Here is a 20,212-nt window from a genome sequence, read left to right on the forward strand (position 1 = left end):
AATGTACCTGCCGGCGTATCATGCTTCCAATTTTATCACTTGTCCACGTGGATAAGACAACTGTCACTCTCACACTGACATACTTTCCAAAGCGTGACGGATGCTTTATCCACGTGGGTAAGTGATAAAATTGGAATCATAATACGCCGGATGGGCGACTAATTAGCGGGCCGCTAAACATTATTTTTCAGCAACTTTCGAGACTAGGTTGGCAGTGAATTTTAATGGCTGATATGACAGAATTTCGTCTATTTTGGACCAATTTTTATTTTGACTTGCATGGGATCATAACATAATATTAAATATAACAGTCACCGTGTTCGATCGAGTCATGATTTTAAGTGTGTAATAGAGTGATCGTTAATTATGTATTCGTAGTTAAGTTCTCATTGCTGCGACTTTTTTAAATATATGGAGGAGGGCGATTTTTGAATCTCGCATACGGGATTTTGTCACTAAAATACCGGTTGAAAACGGTGACTCGCTTATTATTTTCGGTGACAATTTTCTGAATTCGAACGCGTGAGACTCAACGCGTGGGATTTCTTACCAGGAAGGAAGGAAGGAAGAAAAACAACATTATAAGTTCTTCCATTTTTAGGGGTCCGTACCAAAAAGGTACAAAAGGAACCCTTATGGTGCCGCTCTGTCTGTCTGTCACATTACTAAATATCTCGAGAACTACTTATGCGATCGCTTTGAAATTTGGAATATTTATGAACATCGTGAGCCTCTACAAATTGAAAGTATTATTTTTGCTTATGAACTTGCTAAGTAAAGTCTGATTCATAAATAAATATAAATAAATAAATAAATAATATTATTAGTATTTTGCTGTTTTTGTATTTGCAAATTAGATTTCTACCTGTTATATAATTAATATATATTTGATATTATACGTGGAAACTAATTTAGTATTTGCTGTTAAATACTTATGAGTATCTTGTTCAATATTTATTATAGTTTTTCAATTACTTATTTAAGAATTGAATTTATTACTGGTAACTAAAAGTGAATTTTAATATTAAATTGCTTTTATTTAATTGTTAAACTCCCATAGCTTATTTATGTTTTGTTTATTTACTTCCAATATAATGTTTCAGTCTGATACGGAAAATATACTTCATAATCTATTTAGGTTATAGCTAGAGCTTTATGTAATATTTATAATATGTCTCTACGCAGTACACGAATAAAAGCTGTAAGTAAAATAGAGGAAGTTAATAACAAGACATAAAGGGAGAAACTTTTTGCTGGTTTCACTAAGATTAAATGCTGTGTTTGAAGTAGGAGGTAGCCAAGCGTACACGCTCCTCAGAAACTAAAGCAGGGCAGGTTTTGGCCTACATTGGTAAGATTTACTGCCCGATTCAAATCAAATATATACGTCAAATATAGCTCCAGATACGATATGGATTGGATATTTCAAGAGCTTATATTGTACGTATATGCTAGTCGAATCGGGCTGATATACTCGTATTATTCCTAATTATGGTGTTCTGAATGTGTATAAAGTTATTAAAGTTATCAAGTTTTTTTAATAGTTGAGCTGATTGGCTCTTGTCAAAATTTAAACTTAACATTAGAAATTATGTCTTAAAATGACACAAGGTGCGTTTATGTTGTCGCTTGATATTATATTATTTCCTCTATTAAGTTTATTTTTATAATTTGCTAATTTGACATTTAAAGGCTTATTTCATTTATTAATTTTATATAATTTTGACTCTCGGAAACTCTACACGTATACAACTCTAAGGATAATTTGATTAAGTATATTTACTTGTTACATTTAGAGACATTTACACCTCTAAGTTATTATAGATATAGATTATTTTTTCTTTGTATCTGTTTGTGTTTCATAATAATGTTTAATCATGTCGTTAATTTGACGTTAAGACGTTAAGAGACTTTCTCTAATTATTTATGTCAATTTGTGCTGTGCTTAGAATTAATATTTTCAGTTGTTAATATTTATGTACCTAATGTTAACTTGTAAATGTGCCCCTGAGGCCTATTTGCTGGATAATTGTTTTTTTTTTGTATTTGTATTTTGTACTCGTACAGCCGATTTTGCCACTCTGAAATACTTTGCATGTAATGTCTATATTTCTATAGTTCATATTCAAAAGCATGTGTCACAATTTAATAGTTATATATACCTTACTATTTAACCCTGCTACTCCCCGCTATCTTAAAAATCGCTTTAGTTATCTCTGTTCTACTAGGTGTGCCCAGAATTTAATTCTTTCTGTCCCCTACTCTACTTCAAAATTCTATAATCATTCTTTTACTTTTCAAGCTGTGCGACTTTGGAATTCCCTACCTCATGACATAAGACGTGCTCAGTCTCCTAACTCTTTCAAGAGACTACTTAAACTCCATTTTTTATCTCTTCCGTAATATTTTTGTCTGACTACTCCTTCTAAATAACCTGGTACTGTTATATGTGTATTTATTTATATATTTATGCATTTAGTTATTTATCTTTATATATGTATGTTTATGTATGTTAATTTTTTTTGCCTATATTGTGCGATAAGTTTATTTCTTCCAATTTGCTGACACCTACTGAGATTATGTAAATTTATCAATTTCCGCTACCTTAAGGTTGTCTGGAAGAAATCGCTCTTTAGCGATAAGACCGCCTGTTGTTTACCTTTGTTCGTGTTTCTTCCTTGTTTTTTATTGTTGTATTTTATCAAGGTGTGCAATAAAGAGTATTGTATTGTGTATTGTATTGTACTTCAAAATGTTTTAATTCATTTGTGTCCTCAACATTTATTTATTATTTATTTATTTAAAACAAATGTTTGCATATAGGTATCATTTCGTCAAAGTAGGCCGTGGATGTTCTAAGAAGTGTGCTGAAAATGATATCTATCTGTACTAGTTAGTGTATTTTACTTCAAAGGTATTTACGACTTAATGTCAGTTTTTAATAGATATAGTAATTCTGATTTTCTTTTCTAAGAAATGTAGTTAATTTTTAACTAAATAGTGAATTCCATAGTAAGTTCTTCAAAAAATAACCAAGTATTTTACTCGTACATATTCGAAAAAAATTCGTTTCACTATGGCGAAAGGCTCCGTTTCATCCCTTGATTTACAACCTACTATTTCTCGGGTTATTTATTAGAAAATAAATTTCATGCGTAGTCTGAGAACATGTGTAGATAGCTAGATAATTTTGAACTTGTTCAATCTACTGATTCAGATAAGTTTATCTCGCTTCTTTAAGTTCAATTTGATAAAGCTATAAGTTTGAAATAGCAACTAGATATAATGTAAGAATGTTGGCAACATGAATATATGGTGGCATAAGGGTGTGATGTATGATTGCGTAATGGCAGGCCGGGCCGTCCGCGCGCCGCCAGTCGGTCTGCCAGCGCGGCGCGCCGCGGCGGCGGCGGCGTCGGGAGGTCAGGACATACACCCCTTGAACACTTGCCAGCTCTGCTTAAACTGAACGTAACATTTCATGCATTCACTTTAATATAAATCCCTGAATGCCCAAACTACTTATTATACTCCGAAGTAACACTTCTGACACGTTGCTATACGCGCAAAATTTTTTGATTGATGCAAATTTTAAAACGTCTTGGCAGAGCTTTGATGTGTTCTGTGGGCTGCGTGTAGGTAACTCCTATGTATAGAAAAAACCTACACGAGCATCCAAATATGTTCTTAAAACCACCCCCTAAGCAACAAGCTGCATGAGTATACGTGTCTAAGTATATATAGTATAATATCTATACCTAATAAAAATACTTATATACAATTAGAATAAAAATGAGTAGGCAATGTAAATGTATGGATATAAATATGTGCGGAGAGTTGTGGCAAATGAATGTTTGGCTTCTATAATGCACACTATATATTATGAATATATTAGAATAAACATACTTATACAAAATACTTTATAAATCACGAGAAATGCAGTCCACAACTACTAAATTACAAAGACCTAAGAAATGTAAATATATTTTATTTTCTATGACATAAGGACAAAATATGACTAGATAGTGCAATAATTTCTCATGGTTTAAAAATCCTACATAACATAGACAAAGAAAACCATACCATGGTAGTCATAACTCCAAGCATGGATCGCGTTTTTCACAATTAAAGCAAATCAAAATAAAAATTCAAAACAAAGGGAAAAATAATCGCTTAAGCGCGCAAGTAAAGAAACGACAACGAAACGCTCTCGAGCTTTGACGCACTGAACACAGCCTGAGCTTCCACTGAGTCAACTAAGCACGGGACTTTACACTGATTATTTCTTAGAGTCGGGCACACATCGCAATGTGTGTTAAAGCATTAAATGCCTATCGCTGTGCAACAAAAACCGCAAAGCTCGTCTGCAAAAGGATAATAACAGTTTTACTTTTCAATGCGGTCGATCGATTAAGCTCTTGACTATTTTAAGGTATGTTTTCACTTTAGAATTTGTATTGTATAATAAATTGTATAAATGCGTGGTATAGTTAGCGGTAAAGATCGCGTCCGAGTTCTCTGGAGGCGCCCGGCCCAGGAACGAATTATGATAACAATCGGATGGCAGTGTAAGAAACGGCGGAGTCCGGCAGCGTGATCACCGGACGTAAACTGGAGGGAGGACTGTGGAGCTGGCGTAAGAGGTCGCTGCCGCGGCGCGGTCGGGGCGCGACGGGCGCCGACGGCCGCCGGACCCGCCCGAGCGGCCGCGCCATTGCGCAGACTCGCGCTTCACGCACTCGCACTTCAACCGATATTTTAACCACATTTTAACAGTGGGTACATGTAATTACCTAATGTTGCCATGTCAAACTAGCTACTCCTAGTATTTTAATAAATTGATACGTATGCTGGTTAAATTATAGGGGTTATCACTTTATATTCTTATCAGATATGTAGTACCTACAAGGACATCCCATGGACATCCCTAATAAAATTGAACAACGATTTGACTTTAATAAAACGTGTCTTTCCATACAAAGGGACCTTATGCTTCAAGTACAATAAATACATTTTGATATTTTTCACCACACCAACTGATAAAAGCTCTTAGATTTTCAAAAACGTAAGAGAATGTTGCGGTTTATTCACAAGAATGTATAGTTTTATTTTTTATGTATTGGGTTGGCACAAAAGTAATGAGACACTTTGTTTACGTTTTATATTTTTTATTATTATTACAATACAAAAAGCTTAGTCGATGATGTAATCACCGCACCTATGACTTCTTGCCAACGATCCGGCAAAGTTTGGATGCCTTTCGCCCAGAACTCTGATGGCTGTGCCTCGAAAAAGTTGTTCAACTCCACCTGTACATCATGGAAATCATTGAATTGTTTACCCCGCAAATGTCGTTTCAGGGCTCTAAATAAATGAAAGTCTGATGGTGCGAGGTCTGGAGAATAAGGTGGGTGGGGTATCGTCTCCCAGCCCAAGTTCTGCAGCTGTTGGCGAACGGTAGATGCGACATGAGGTCGAGCGTTATCATGTAGTAAAATTACAGTGGCTCGTCTTCGTCGTTTTTTAGGGTTCCGTAGTCAACTAGGAACCCTTATAGTTTCGCCATGTCTGTCTGTCCGTCCGTCCGTCCGTCCGTCCGTCCGTCCGCGGATAATCTCAGTAACCGTAAGCACTAGAAAGCTGAAATTTGGTACCAATATGTATATCAATCACGCCAACAAAGTGCAAAAATAAAAAATGGAAAAAAATGTTTTATTAGGGTACCCCGCCTACATGTAAAGTGGGGTCTGATATTTTTTTTCATTCCAACCCCAACGTGTGATATATTGTTGGATAGGTATTTAAAAATGAATAAAGGTTTACTAAGATCGTTTTTTGATAATATTAATATTTTCGGAAATAATCGCTCCTAAAGGAAAAAAAGTGCGTCCCCCCCCCCTCTAACTTTTGAACCATATGTTTAAAAAATATGAAAAAAATCACAAAAGTAGAACTTTATAAAGACTTTCTAGGAAAATTATTTTGAACTTGATAGGTTCAGTAGTTTTTGAGAAAAATACGAAAAACTACGGAACCCTACACTGAGCGTGGCCCGACACGCTCTTGGCCGGTTTTTCTTGATAGCAGAAGATAGTTCGGTGAGCTGTGTTGAATATTTGTTAGCGTTTACAGTTTCATTGTGTAATAGTTCATGAAACAGCATGCCTTGCGAGTCCCAGAAACAACAAAGCAAAACTTTTAAGCGGTTCTTTTGACTCAGCTTCGGTTGAGTTGGTGGCGTTTCTTCTCGAGGCAGCCAAAAAGCACGACGTGTATCGTTCTCATAATAAATCCATGATTCATCTCCCGTAACCAGGCCCCGTAGCCGAATGGCATTTCTCCGACGCCAAACGAAAGCGATACGCCGCTGGCTCTGTCGCGCCAATACGCAAGCGCGATAGAGATAGATATCTACTAGCGCTTCGTTTCGTGAGCGTTTCGTGAGCGATTGTGCCATTCGGCTAGCCACCCTGATCAGTCAAAAACTCTTTACGTCGGGGTCGCAGCAAAAGTGATTGACAGATGGCGACACGGACTGCACGACTGGCGTCGGTAAGGATGTGCGGTACCCATCGAGCCAAAACTTTTCGATACCCAAGCTCATGCAGATGGTATTCCACAGCGTGGTGACTGCAGTTAAGTGCTTCCGCTAATTCACGAGTAGTAGCATCAGGATTCGACTGTAGTTCGCGGCGTAAATCGTCATCATTGAATGCAGGTGGTCGCCCTGAGCGTGACTGACTTTCAAGGCTCCTGTCTCCTGATTTAAAACGGTCAAACCATCTGGACACCGTGGCATGGCTTGTACTTCCAGCGCCCAATGCAGTGTTGATATTGTCAGCCGCAGCCCGCGCACTGTGGCCTAACAAGTACTCGTATAAGTAAAGTGTTCGAACTTGTCGCTCGTCCATTTTATTTCAATCACTAAACCAATTAATTACGAGGGTGGCTTTATATACCCTCACATTAGAAGTACCTAGAATGTTCTACAACATACTAGAATATTATCAAAAACAATTAACTTAAGAAAGGATGTATAGAGTTTTGTAGAGTGTGTCATTACTTTTGTGCCAACCCAATAAATAAAAGAGCTTTGCCAGATAATATATATACAATACATGTACTACGTACATAGTGATAGGTACATCAGGTACAGGTAGGTACTGGATGTTCAATTTTGATATTTACTACCTAGATATGTAGATATGTATTTTTCATGAAAGTAATATATTTTTTCTACTGCCGTATTTTTATTAGTCATTTATAAGGATAATTAGGGTTCTGTACCAAAAGGTATAAAAGGAACTTTTATGGCGTGACTCTCCCGTCCGTCTGTCTCTCTTATACCTATTACTAAATACCTATCTCACAATAATGTTTAAGAAAAAATAAACCGCCGCTTTTGGGGTTCTGGTGAAACTTGTGATTGTTGGATTATGTAGAAATGTGTAGGTATTTTTTTAAAACTGCTTTTAATGTAAGGGTTCCGTTTTTCCATTTTGAGGTACGGAACCCTAAAAAACGTGAAAACTCATTTTAAGTATCAGTTTAAGGGTGCCTTTCCACCAGATATGTCCTACGTGGATGTGTCTGATATCCACCAATCATGTTCATTGTTCCACAAAGCAACTATCGCTAGTGGGAACGGGTTCGGTTCGTCTAAGCTGATTGGTAGCGTAGCATATCTCTAGTGGGAAGAGAAAATTCGTCCAAAATAATTAGAAACAAATATACACAAAGAAAATGCTGTTTACATACTTTCCATGGGGAAATCTTATAAAAGTCGGTACGAGTCGCAGTTACAGGAATCGTCTGTTTATCTTGAGGGGGTTTTGAGCTAAAATAAACGAATTGAGGTTGTGCGTTACAAAATTGTTAAATAAGGGACACCCTAATAAACATATGCTCAAGTTATCGTTTTAATTCGTATCAAAATTGCAGCTGTTTATAATCCATACTAATATTATAAATGGGATGGTGTCTGTTTGTTTGTCCGTCTTTCACGGCAAAACGGAGCGACGAATTGACGTAATTAGGGTTCCGTACCAAAAAGGTACAAAAGGAACCCTTATGGCGCCGCTCTGTCCGTCTGTCTGTCTGTCTGTCTGTCACATTATTAAATATCTCGAAAACTACTTATGCTATCGCTTTGAAATTTTGAATACTTATGAACATTGTTAATTTCGACAAATTGAAAGTATTATTTTTTAAATTTATTAATATTAATTGCCGAAAATGGCCAAAATGAAAGGGGGGCAAACTGAAACTTTAAAATCGGTTCACGCAATAAACAATTATTCCATAAAAATCATCTTCCATACTAGCTCGCGCGCATTAGTTTACTCAATTTGCCGATAGATGTCGCTGTACGTTGAACGCTCATTTCCTACATCGCGTTTTTCCTGATATAATGAGGTCGGTTCAGGAGCGTCCTTGCGACATGTCGTAAGTCGTAAAGTATTGAAGTTGAATAGTCTTGATTTTATTTGGACGTTGTCTAACAATAAAATTGTATATTAAAATATTACTAATTGAGTCTTGACTCTTGAGGGATTTAGTCAAATTCATTGTCAAATTGGTATGATTCAACTATTGAAAGTTTGTACGGAACCCTCGGTGAGCGAGTCCGACTCGCACTTGACCGTTTTTTTTAAGTGGAAATAGTTGAAGGGATGGACAGTGACATAGGCAACGAGCGAAGCCGCGGGCAAAAGCTAGTACATTATATGTATACGAGTAAGATTTATCATCAGAAATGATTATTTACCGTGCTGTTTGCAGGTATTTTTATAAATATGTACTCAGAATGAGTTGTTTTTATGAGTAAATGCTACATATTTCTTTATTAATACATTCGCGTCATCATATAGACTTTGGACTTTTCTGTCGCCTGAACACTGCACGAGTATTGGATATTTTCACAGCGTACCTATTTACCTAATCTTACTTTACAATATTGTTTCAATAACGGTGCTTTTGAATTGATATTTTTTATCTTGAAAGAATTTAATAGGATTTACGTGTCTATAGATTAGGTTTTATCAATACTACGCTAATAATTAAATAAAATAATTTATCACAACACAATAACGTCTCGTCATGATGATGCTTCAAATAAATTGTTTGTCTTAAAAATTAACAACTTCTTTAATGAGGAATGAACTAAAATTTGTTTTGGACTAAGAGCCCAGAGCCGCCAGACCTTCCTCATTTTCTCAATGATGAAACTTTAGGATAATGGTAGAGTTCGTGTCGACGTTTTACGTCTGAATATTGCCTAGTTCGGCCCGTCGGCCATTTATTTGCTATAAGGTTTTTTTTTTAAAACATTGACTTTCCTTAAATTCTCAAGGCGTGATTTTTGTATATGTGATAGAAGAGACTGTAAGGATTAGATAATTATCATTTCCTGACCATTTTCGCCGGCCGTAACTTTACAAGACGCTTGAAATTCTCTCTAACTTACCCTAAAGACTGTATAGTATTGTTAAGTATGAAGACAACTTTGAGTAGCCCTATTTATTTGCTATTATGTATATTTTTCTTATAACAAGACATGGGCCATAAGTGCCATAATAAGGTATGAATTTTGAATTTTGTACGCCACTAGAAAATTCACAAATTGCGTACAAGGAAGGGGTATCTCTGAAAATTGTACGATGCGAACCTCAACTACACATGATCGACAAAGCAGAATATCTGGACATAGTCTAGCCACTGTTATTTGTTAAGAATAAAGTTTAGGATCTCTGTATGGCGGCCATTTAGAGAATGTGGCATGGCGCTTACGCTAACTCCGACTTGGATGTCGAATTTTTTTATCATACAGTGTTTACATCGATTTGGCTGAGGGATTGTTCAAACACCATGAATGTCTATTACACTCTGGCCTATGGCTAATTCTTTCATCTGTTTCTCTCATCCAGTTGGCATCAAAAATTAACGGCAATCCGAAACGTTGCACAAAAATGCGTTTTTTAAATTATATAAATTCACCGCATTTATTCTGCAAGTGCTCCATTGTACAACCATGAAGAAGGACTCTTAAAGAATATGTTTTGGCAGCATATTAACCTTTGTTTGTTTAAATTGTACAAAGAGTCATTGGAATATTCTCAAATTAAGCCAGGTAGGGGTTGTCCGAATTTTATTGAAAGCCTTGACCTTAATGAAAGCACCATAAACATCTAAAATACCAGTACCTTCAGATCATAGACTCAGAACATAATAATATAAAATGATGCATTTATCGTACACATGGTGTTTTTACCTACTTGTCATGGCGAAACTTCAAACTTTCAAAGGGCCTATAAAACGTGTCAACTGTGAAAAGTCGTCTGATACAATACTTGTGCGAAGAGGGACATCGTAACTTGTATAGATTTGAAACGCTCCCTTTGGTCGTGTTTTAATTTGTCGCCACATGTTTTGAACCTCTTCTTTTCCCCACTTGTATCGTAATGTAACTAATGTACTATCAATTCTATTATATTATGTATAAATAATGCTATAATTAGTTTATCATATAAAGGTAATAGAGCAAAAATAGTTTCATATGAAATTCTTGCTAGTATTTTTAGGGTTCCGTACCAAAAAGGTACAAAAGGAACCCTTATGGTGCCGCTCTGTCCGTCTGTCTGTCTGTCTGCGAAACTGTACATATCAAAACTATTTTTGATTTTGTTGTGGAGAAAAATCCTTTTTTGAAGGAAAATGTAAAAAAAATAATTTCTGATATAATGGGATCGGGTCAGGATTAGGAGCATCCTGACGACAATATTGTAACGTAAACTATTGAAGTCGAATTGTCTTGATTTTCTTTCGACGTTGTTTAATAATAAAATTGTATAATAAATATTAAGACTTGTTATGTGGGAAATTGAGTCTTAAGGGATTTAGTTAAGTCTGTAGAGTTATATGAATAAACAATTTGTACGGAACCCTTGGTGGGCGAGCCTACTTATAAAATAAACTGCCTAATTACAGCCCTAATGCACAATGTTTTTCATCACATTTGAGAGGAAAAAATCATAAGGCAAAACCTTTAATGGCGGACCTATATCGGATTCTTCATATAAATTCATTGTTTTTGATTACTAACACTTTTTGAGCACAAACTGCACTTAACCCTGAAATGCATAGTCATGTATATATGCATCATGCATTTTTGACTCTATTGACATGACAGCATGACAAAATTCAAATTTAAATAAATCTTTGTCAAGGTAATGCATTTAAGGGTTAAAAACATTGAGGTATATGTACTACGTACTAGAGGCGACGTTGCTAAGAGAATTTTTACACAACGCACTGCGGTCCACTGGACCGCAACGTTGTCAGTCCTTACCGGGTCCTTGCGGTGCAGTGACGTGCCGTGATGCATTTACTTTCCACGTGAATAATGCCTTCTTGTGTGCTTAAAAATTGTACTAATCACTCGAGGAAATCAAATAGAAGCCAAGGTGTGACATTTCATCGGTAAATTAAACAAAAAACTCGTCTATAATATTTTAAGATTGAATATTCTACAAAATCGCGAGCGGGAGCGACACTGCCGCCATTTTGGTGACGCAATCATAGACTATAAAAAGTTAACCGCGCAGATGTGCCATTTACACTGTTCCTACTAGGTAATGTGTTTCACCTCTAATAGAGTTGCGAAATATAAATATTTATATTTGGAAAATTATTAAGTAACTACTTACTATTTCATTAATTATGTTACTAAAATATAAAAAAAAGTTTATTTGTTTAATATATATAGTTAATAGTTTTTGAGTAAAATTGTATTTTTAGCACGCTCACTTTTTGCAGTTTTCTTCGGCCTGGTCATGAAAAAAGGGAACAATTGATACGCTTTGTCCAAAAAAATCGTGCTGAGGAAACTTGGTTACCAACTGACCACACATTTCATTGTGTATTTTAAAGAAGAAGATAAATACGGCACAATTATTTTGTATTAATTTGTATTGTTTAAGTTGTAAATAAATAAATAGGTTTGACTAGAATATCCGTATTTTATTTAACTATAATGTAAAATTCCTGTTAGGCAGAATATAATAATGTGTCACATCTGGTGGTAGACTTACTCTACGCGTAAATGACCGCTCCCCGCACCCCGCGCATTTGTCAGCATGTGCAGAGTTTTCGCTTGGCAACGTCGCCTCTAGTACGTAGTACATATACCTCAATGGTTAAAAATAAACTAAACCTAACTTAACCTAGATATGAAATAACACATTACACAATTAAAACTCCAAAAATAACACTTAAAATACTGCATATAAATTTAATGTAAGTTATGTTCAAAAAAGCATACAATTAAAATTATTTTACGTGTCCGTAAAAAAAATATATTAACATTTTTTCATTTTCTTATTGAAGTTTCTGTTGTACTGCCCGTTGCTATGGCAACGCGGTCAAGCGCGAATCGAGATGGCCGACACAATTTCCTGTCAGATTGCAAATTATAACGATTTATCTGAATGAAATTTACGAAATAAATACAAAACACACTGAAATCATTGTAAAACATAAACAAAATGCATTTTTCATACCCCGTAATATTTTTTTATAGCTTGATAGTAAAATTTTAGTTGTGCAACAAAAATGACTTATTGAAACATCCTTTGCCTGAAGTATTAATTATTAAAACTAAATCTATTACTCCTTGGAAACAAAATGGTACATTATTCTTCTGTAGACGTAGACGCAATGAGACGTTTAAACAGAAAATGTGATGAAAATAAATATAAGTATACCTAAATCCTACATGTAAATATGAGCGAGGTTGATACTATTCTAAAGACGCTTAATTTAAATAATCTTACCTTTATTGGTAGTACAACTTTCGCTTGGCAGGCAGAGATAAATTAATTAAACACACACTAAATTTAGCAAGGCTACACTGTACTTTTTTCTTGTAAATATTATAACATTTATAACGCTTGAATTAAAAATAACGATTACATTATTTATTGAATGAATATATAGGTACTTAAAAAATACTTGTAGTTCGAGAAAATATAAGCTCCAATCATCGATCTAAAATATATGACAAATAGGCACAAAATTATCGTTGTGTTCTTATTTATGAACAACTTCGGCGACACGAGCACGGCTTGGTGTAAAATTCAAAGCGGTTAAAAGGTTAAAAACGTTATTTGGGCAAATCACCTGCATTTTGTGTTTCAAAAAGTAGCTAACTAATTTTTCAATAGTTGTAAGATACGGTGAGGATGTAAAACTACACATACTTTTTAAACGTATGGACATGGAGTCTCAGTAAATCGGATCAATGTTATGTTGTTTTCAATTCAACACGTCAACCTATATACATAAAATGCAACTTTTCTTATCCACATGCGTGCAAAATTATATCATACACATTTTAACTCGTTATTTTGACTGGTAGAATTGGCTTTTAACTTTTAATCACATTTCTTAAATTTAATTTGGTTTGTTTTTAATGTTTTAACTACAATTAGTATCTTAAATTCTTAAATTTTTTCCTTAAAAATTATCTAGTGTCGACATAAGTATCGAAATTATACCATAACATAAAAAAAGAGAGATCTATGTATGTCGAGTCAATCATGTTCTAGCCAATGAAGCGAGAGTATTTCTTCCATATACATTTTCCCAAATCAATTGCTATCCCATCCATCTCCAACTACTTACCTAACCTAACCTTACCGGTTTGCAGCCACTTTACGTTTATTGTCGAACTTGTGAAAATGATTTTGTAGTTCATACCTAATTATAGGCTTAAAAATTGTACAGCAGGAATATTTTTGTTGTATTGACATTCACGTGCCGTGGCTTGCGTGGGCGACGGTCGCGCGATGGTCGCGCGACGGCGATGCGACACATACGAAATCAAACCTTATCGATATGGAAGTAGACGATGCGATGAAACGCGACGGCGACGGTCGCGCGACCGTCGCCCACGCAAGACACGGCGTTAGCAACATTACTAAGAATTCGTCCTGATATTTTTTTCAGTAAACTGATGACTTTTATCTTGCCGCCAAATCATTCAAAAATAACCGAATTAAATGAAACTTCAAAATGAATCAGCTCTATGACTCTTGTTTATGGTACAATACCGTACTGAAACTAATTTTAGATACTTATTTTTAAGGATTTGTGTTTTTTTGTGCATAATGGCATCACCGTCCTCATCATCGTCCTCCTTGCGTTATCCCGGCATTTGCCACGGCTCATAGGAGCCTGGGGTCCGCTTTGACAACTTATCACAAGATTTGGCGTAGGCACTAGTTTTTATTTATTTTTGGCATCACCTCCATTATAGGGTATTTTACATTATGTTATGTATTAATTGATGAAAAATACTTCGAAAACCTTAGGATCCGTGTGGTGACGGACTTTGAGTTTCAACATTTCCATCTCCCGTGAGTGTCGTAAAAGTCGACTCTGTTACTGCACTATTTTGATTTCTTTCAACACGTCAGTATAGTATGGAGCAAAGCTCGATCAGTGCTCTACGGGTCCAGTTCAACAACGCCTTTAGGGTGCTGTTGCGGCTTCCACGCTTCTGTAACGCGTCGGGTATGTTTGCGGACGCTCAAGTAGACGGTTTCTATACCACTGTGCGACGTACAGTGTTTGGCAGTAGCAGCACTAGCAACAGTATCCTGAGGGTGATAGCGGGCAGGCAAACTTATTATTTATTTATGTTTAATTTAATTAACCTTGTATGGATTTTGTGGTCCGAAATAAATAATTTTTTCTTATAGGGAATACGGGCGTAAATTTTTGTGTGTGTACTTAGATACGAGTATTACCTAGTGGTTTTAGTGATATTTAAGTACTCTAAATAAGTAGTTCGAGACCAGAAAAGTGACATGATTCTTCAAGTTCGTTCATTTCATGAATGAAATGAAGAGTGTTAAACTACAATTAAACGTTTTTACATTTTTTTTGTATGGGCGTCCATATTTACGATTACGCCCAATTTTACTCGAAACCCAAAGGCCCTTTTGAAACCTCACTCACGCACTGTACGTTTGTGTGATACAACTGATAAATCAGTTTCGATGCGATCGTGTCCTTTTCTATTTAATTAGTGATACGCAAAATCGCATAAAAATACTGCTTAATTTACGGTACCATAAACCGGCATGTCCAAATATTACAGGTAATGTAGTTGTTTAGTATGTGGACATACGTAATTATGTTAAGTTATATATGCCGTTCAAGGATACTTACCAAGATTGACTGCAATGCAACACAACACATTTACATTATGCATACAATTTTATGTTCGCCAAGCAAGCACGAGTAGGTATCTAAAATACAGTCACGATCTTTAATTGTTAGTAAAGTCGCCATCAATAGAACTTGTGAACAATGTAAACAAACCCTGTAGTCAAAATGTCTTTAATTTTCATTCTAACTCATCAGATACTGGCTAAATCCATGTGTTATTTAATCAATTCATATCACATTATGTTCCTCAACCTTTAAAGTAATAAAATTGTGCTAGAATATTGATATTTTATAGAATGGTTTGTTTACATTGTTGACAATTTCTATTGACGGCGATTTTATATGTTTTACGCCATTTCACGAAAAAGTTTCTCCAGAACAAGCAAAATAGCGTAAACCCTAAATTAATCAACAATTAAAGACTGAAGTTCATGTTTCAGTCTTTAATTTGTGTTCTAGTACAAAATTCGCTTCGTAACATCGGCATACGTTTATTAAGGTTAAGTAGGTATGTACTTTATTATAGATATGTATACCTATTAATTATGATGATCGGGCTTTTATCGTTTGACATCGTAGCTGTCAGTCGATAGTAAACATTTCGATACAAATCTATGTCTACATTTTTATGCTATCGCACTGTTAAGTATTTTCCCACTGATTATGTCAGTATACCTATTTTCAACGTGTGTGACGTAGTGGCACTGATTATCACAAATACAAGTCATCTTATGGGTGTAGGCAATTGGGCATGTCCAACATTATTGTCAGCGACGGCCGCTGGAACTAATTCAACAATTTAACATACAATTTTATATGGAAAATCCCACAAAATGAGGGCAGCACTAGTAGTGCTCGTAGGGAATATTTTTTATGTAGCATGATAGAAATTTAAACTTTGGAATATAAAAAAAAGAAAAAATGTGAATGTGATATAACCAGTTTTACGGGATACCCCCATTTGCCAGAATTTCATTTGCCATAATTTTATTTGCCACCCTATTCAACAATCATAACATTGTTTCTCATAACATCTTATGCCATAATCATTGTTTACTATATTAATCAAGTGCCAGAAACTTTGTTTCCCATGAAGTCAGTTTCCATAATGTCATTTGTCAGAATCATCGAAATCAGTAATTACCACATTCCATACCATCATTTGTCATCCAAATTAGCGACCAGAAAAGTCAATTTCCATAATGTGATTTGGCAGAATCATCGAAATGCGTAATTATCACAGAGACGACACTACTTTCTAGAACTTCTGTACTAGAGAATGAATCTGCTATCAGAAAGTAGGTTAGGGTAGGTTACAACTGTGACCCCCTGGAAAATAAAACTGCTATCAGAAAGTAGGTTAGGTTAGGTTAGAACTGTGACCCCCTGGAAAATGAAACTGCTTGAAAAGTAGGTTAGGTTAGGTTAGAACTGTAACCCCCTGGAAAATGAAAATGCTATCAGATAGTAGGTTAGGTTAGAACTGCGACCCCCTGGATAATGAAACTGCTATCAGAAAGTACGTTAGGTTAGGTTAGAACTGTGACCCCCCTGGAAAATGAAACTGCTTGAAAAGTAGGTTAGGTTAGAACTGTGACCCCCTGGAAAATGAAACTGCTATCAGAAAGTAGGTTAGGTAATAATATGGGCAACAATTAATATGGCAATAATTGCTTATGGCGTTTGAATATTATATTAAACCATATTATTGCACTTAATAATATGGCTAACAAATAGTATGGCATTGTATGATTATGGAAGGTAATTTTTGGATAAACAACTAGTATGTCATACAATTTTTATGGTAAACAAATCATTCGGGAAAATGAAATTCAGGCAAGTTAGATTCGGGCATATGAATGTTATGTTAAATGACTGTCGGGCAAACAATAGACAACCATTTACCCCCATTTGCCAGAATTTCATTTGCCATAATTTTATTTGCCACCCTATTCAACAATCATAACATTGTTTCTCATAACATCTTATGCCATAATCATTGTTTACTATATTAATCAAGTGCCAGAAACTTTGTTTCCCATGAAGTCAGTTTCCATAATGTCATTTGTCAGAATCATCGAAATCAGTAATTACCACATTCCATACCATCATTTGTCATCCAAATTAGCGACCAGAAAAGTCAATTTCCATAATGTGATTTGGCAGAATCATCGAAATGCGTAATTATCACAGAGACGACACTACTAGAAGTACTAGAGAATGAATCTGCTATCAGAAAGTAGGTTAGGGTAGGTTACAACTGTGACCCCCTGGAAAATAAAACTGCTATCAGAAAGTAGGTTAGGTTAGGTTAGAACTGTGACCCCCTGGAAAATGAAACTGCTTGAAAAGTAGGTTAGGTTAGGTTAGAACTGTAACCCCCTGGAAAATGAAAATGCTATCAGATAGTAGGTTAGGTTAGAACTGCGACCCCCTGGATAATGAAACTGCTATCAGAAAGTACGTTAGGTTAGGTTAGAACTGTGACCCCCCTGGAAAATGAAACTGCTTGAAAAGTAGGTTAGGTTAGAACTGTGACCCCCTGGAAAATGAAACTGCTATCAGAAAGTAGGTTAGGTAATAATATGGGCAACAATTAATATGGCAATAATTGCTTATGGCGTTTGAATATTATATTAAACCATATTATTGCACTTAATAATATGGCTAACAAATAGTATGGCATTGTATGATTATGGAAGGTAATTTTTGGATAAACAACTAGTATGTCATACAATTTTTATGGTAAACAAATCATTCGGGCAAATGAAATTCAGGCAAGTTAGATTCGGGCATATGAATGTTATGTTAAATGACTGTCGGGCAAACAATAGACAACCAAGAGTGTAAAGGGTTACGGTTCGTAACTGTTAAGAAATCAATGCAAAGTGGTGTTATGCAATGTTGTAGTGTGGTTAATCTGTTCGAGGCCAGCGAGGTGTGCGCGTCCTTGAACTGTGGCGTGCTAATCGCCTCGTTCAGTGCTCATCCCTCTTCGATACCGCCGAGCGTCGGCTGCGTGACGTAGCCTATCTTACGAGTAGCCGACCATAAGTAGAACACTTTCGTTTATAACTTTCCCTTAGCAACCTGACGTTTCTAAGACAGAACTTTTTTTTTCTCCCGTATTTTTATTTGATATTTATAAGGCCGCGCACAGGTCTTTAAGCCTTACAGATGTAAAGATAAGTCTGATACTTAGTCTATTTCCTAAAAACGCATTGATTTGTTTGTTTTTGGCACCTAAAAAACGTCCTGCGTGTATAAACTTTACCACTTTACATTGCTACCAACTTAACTAATTAGTCACACATTCACCTAAAAAAACATATTGAGCTATAGACACCACTAGACACGTAAACCGTAAAATTTTGTATCAAAATTCAGTAAACAGTGTGTATTCCAGAAATTTATTCGATATTCTAGAAAACTATTGAAAAAATAAGTGCATGGCCGTAGAAAAAGGATCATATGCAACATGCAACGTTGTTTAATTGAGTCAAAAAATATACTCTTAGCGTTTTTATTAGCCATTCGCCTTTTTTGACCTTGCTTAAACACCGGTTGCATAATAGTATTTTATGCAACAGGCGTTTAAAGGAGGTCAAAAAAGACGAGTGGCGTGGGTAACAATTTGAGGCGAAGCCGAAAATTGTTATTGAGACGACACGAGTATTTTTTGACCCAGTTAAACACCGTTGCATACAATACTTTTTCTACGACCATGCACTTAGTTTTTAATAGTTTTCTTGAATAACTTTCGTGAAATTCACACTGCTTCCTGTATTTTGACGCAAAGGTTTGCACTGTCAGCTCAGCTGCCCAAAGCCTTTCCGCGCACTCGCGCAGTGTCGTTATAAGGCGTTGCCATGGTTACAGAGCCAAACAATGCGTTTTCAGTTTTTTCGATACTGCGCGCATGCGCGGAAAGCCGGCGGACACTGGCTTTTTTTATTTATTTATTTAATAAAACATCTTACATAGAAACTTAAATGTAAATACAATGTCCCCCAAAACTGTTTACACAGTTTGACTGTGGGATCTGGGTGAGTCTAAAGGTACATAATTATAATTAGTTGTCATGGTAATGAATACATAAGTATATTGCCAAAGATGGTTAGGTAGTTCACAAATAAATGAGGCATCTAAATTTTGTCTAGGTAGTGTTTGAACAAAGCCCTTGGGGAATAGACCTTTATGTAGGGTTTTAAAGATCTATGCACGACCGTGTAAATGACGTATAACAGTTCGGGAGTAGAAAAAAGTATTATTTAATATAACATCCTAACGACGGTCAAGCAAATCTTGTCAGTAAAAAATGGCGGCAATATGAAAAATGCAGGGCTCACCGGCCAGTGGTCTTCATAAAGGGCGTGCCTTGATGCCTTCCTCGATGTAGCCATAACATTCAAAAATTGATTGAAAGTCTAAATAGGGGCGAAGGTTAATCGCAAAAATTAGAATTTCGCTCCTGTTTTTGTGACAATATTTGCTTGACCGTCTAGGTGTCTATAGATAATTGTACTTACCACCTTCTCCTCCGCGATCTCGTTATTGTTGTTGTTGCTCCCATATTTTAAGGCACCGTTTTCCATGACCACAACTGATCGTCGGGTTCCTTACTTATGTTTTCTAGGCTAATACAGTATTGTATTCATGTGATATTTTTATTTAGGCAGTCTTTCATGTTTTTCTTGTGAACTATATGAATTGCGTTCGTTGTAACGACGTTGCAGTATTATTACATTTTTAAACTAATAAAAAACCACTAAGCCTTCGTGTAGGTGCATCAGCCACCCGCGATGCCACTTCAGACTTTCTGGACGTGATCGTAACTTGTCTCACACTCGTTAAGTTTTTATATGTAATTACTTACTTATTTTTACGTAATATCACAGTTTACCCTAAAAATCTTAAGTCACCGAATTGAGGTCAACGGAGTTCGGTTCTCGTGGAACTAATATTAAGTAAAATAGAAGAT

General features: G+C 35.7%; 1 protein-coding gene across 1 annotated transcript in view; it reads right to left on the bottom strand.

Moving 5' to 3' along the window:
* The window catches only part of LOC125241758 (potassium voltage-gated channel unc-103-like), a 52,645-nt gene extending 32,744 nt beyond the window's left edge, over positions 1 to 19,901 (bottom strand). Inside the window, exon 1 of the mRNA XM_048150374.1 lies at positions 19,761 to 19,901. Within this exon, the coding sequence (XP_048006331.1) occupies positions 19,761 to 19,826 (66 nt within the window). The 5' untranslated portion in view covers positions 19,827 to 19,901. The remainder of the gene's footprint in view (positions 1 to 19,760) is intronic.
* Between the last annotated feature and the right edge of the window lie 311 nt (positions 19,902 to 20,212).

Source organism: Leguminivora glycinivorella, chromosome Z (genome assembly GCF_023078275.1).
Source record: "Leguminivora glycinivorella isolate SPB_JAAS2020 chromosome Z, LegGlyc_1.1, whole genome shotgun sequence".
Classification (NCBI taxonomy): domain Eukaryota; kingdom Metazoa; phylum Arthropoda; class Insecta; order Lepidoptera; family Tortricidae; genus Leguminivora; species Leguminivora glycinivorella.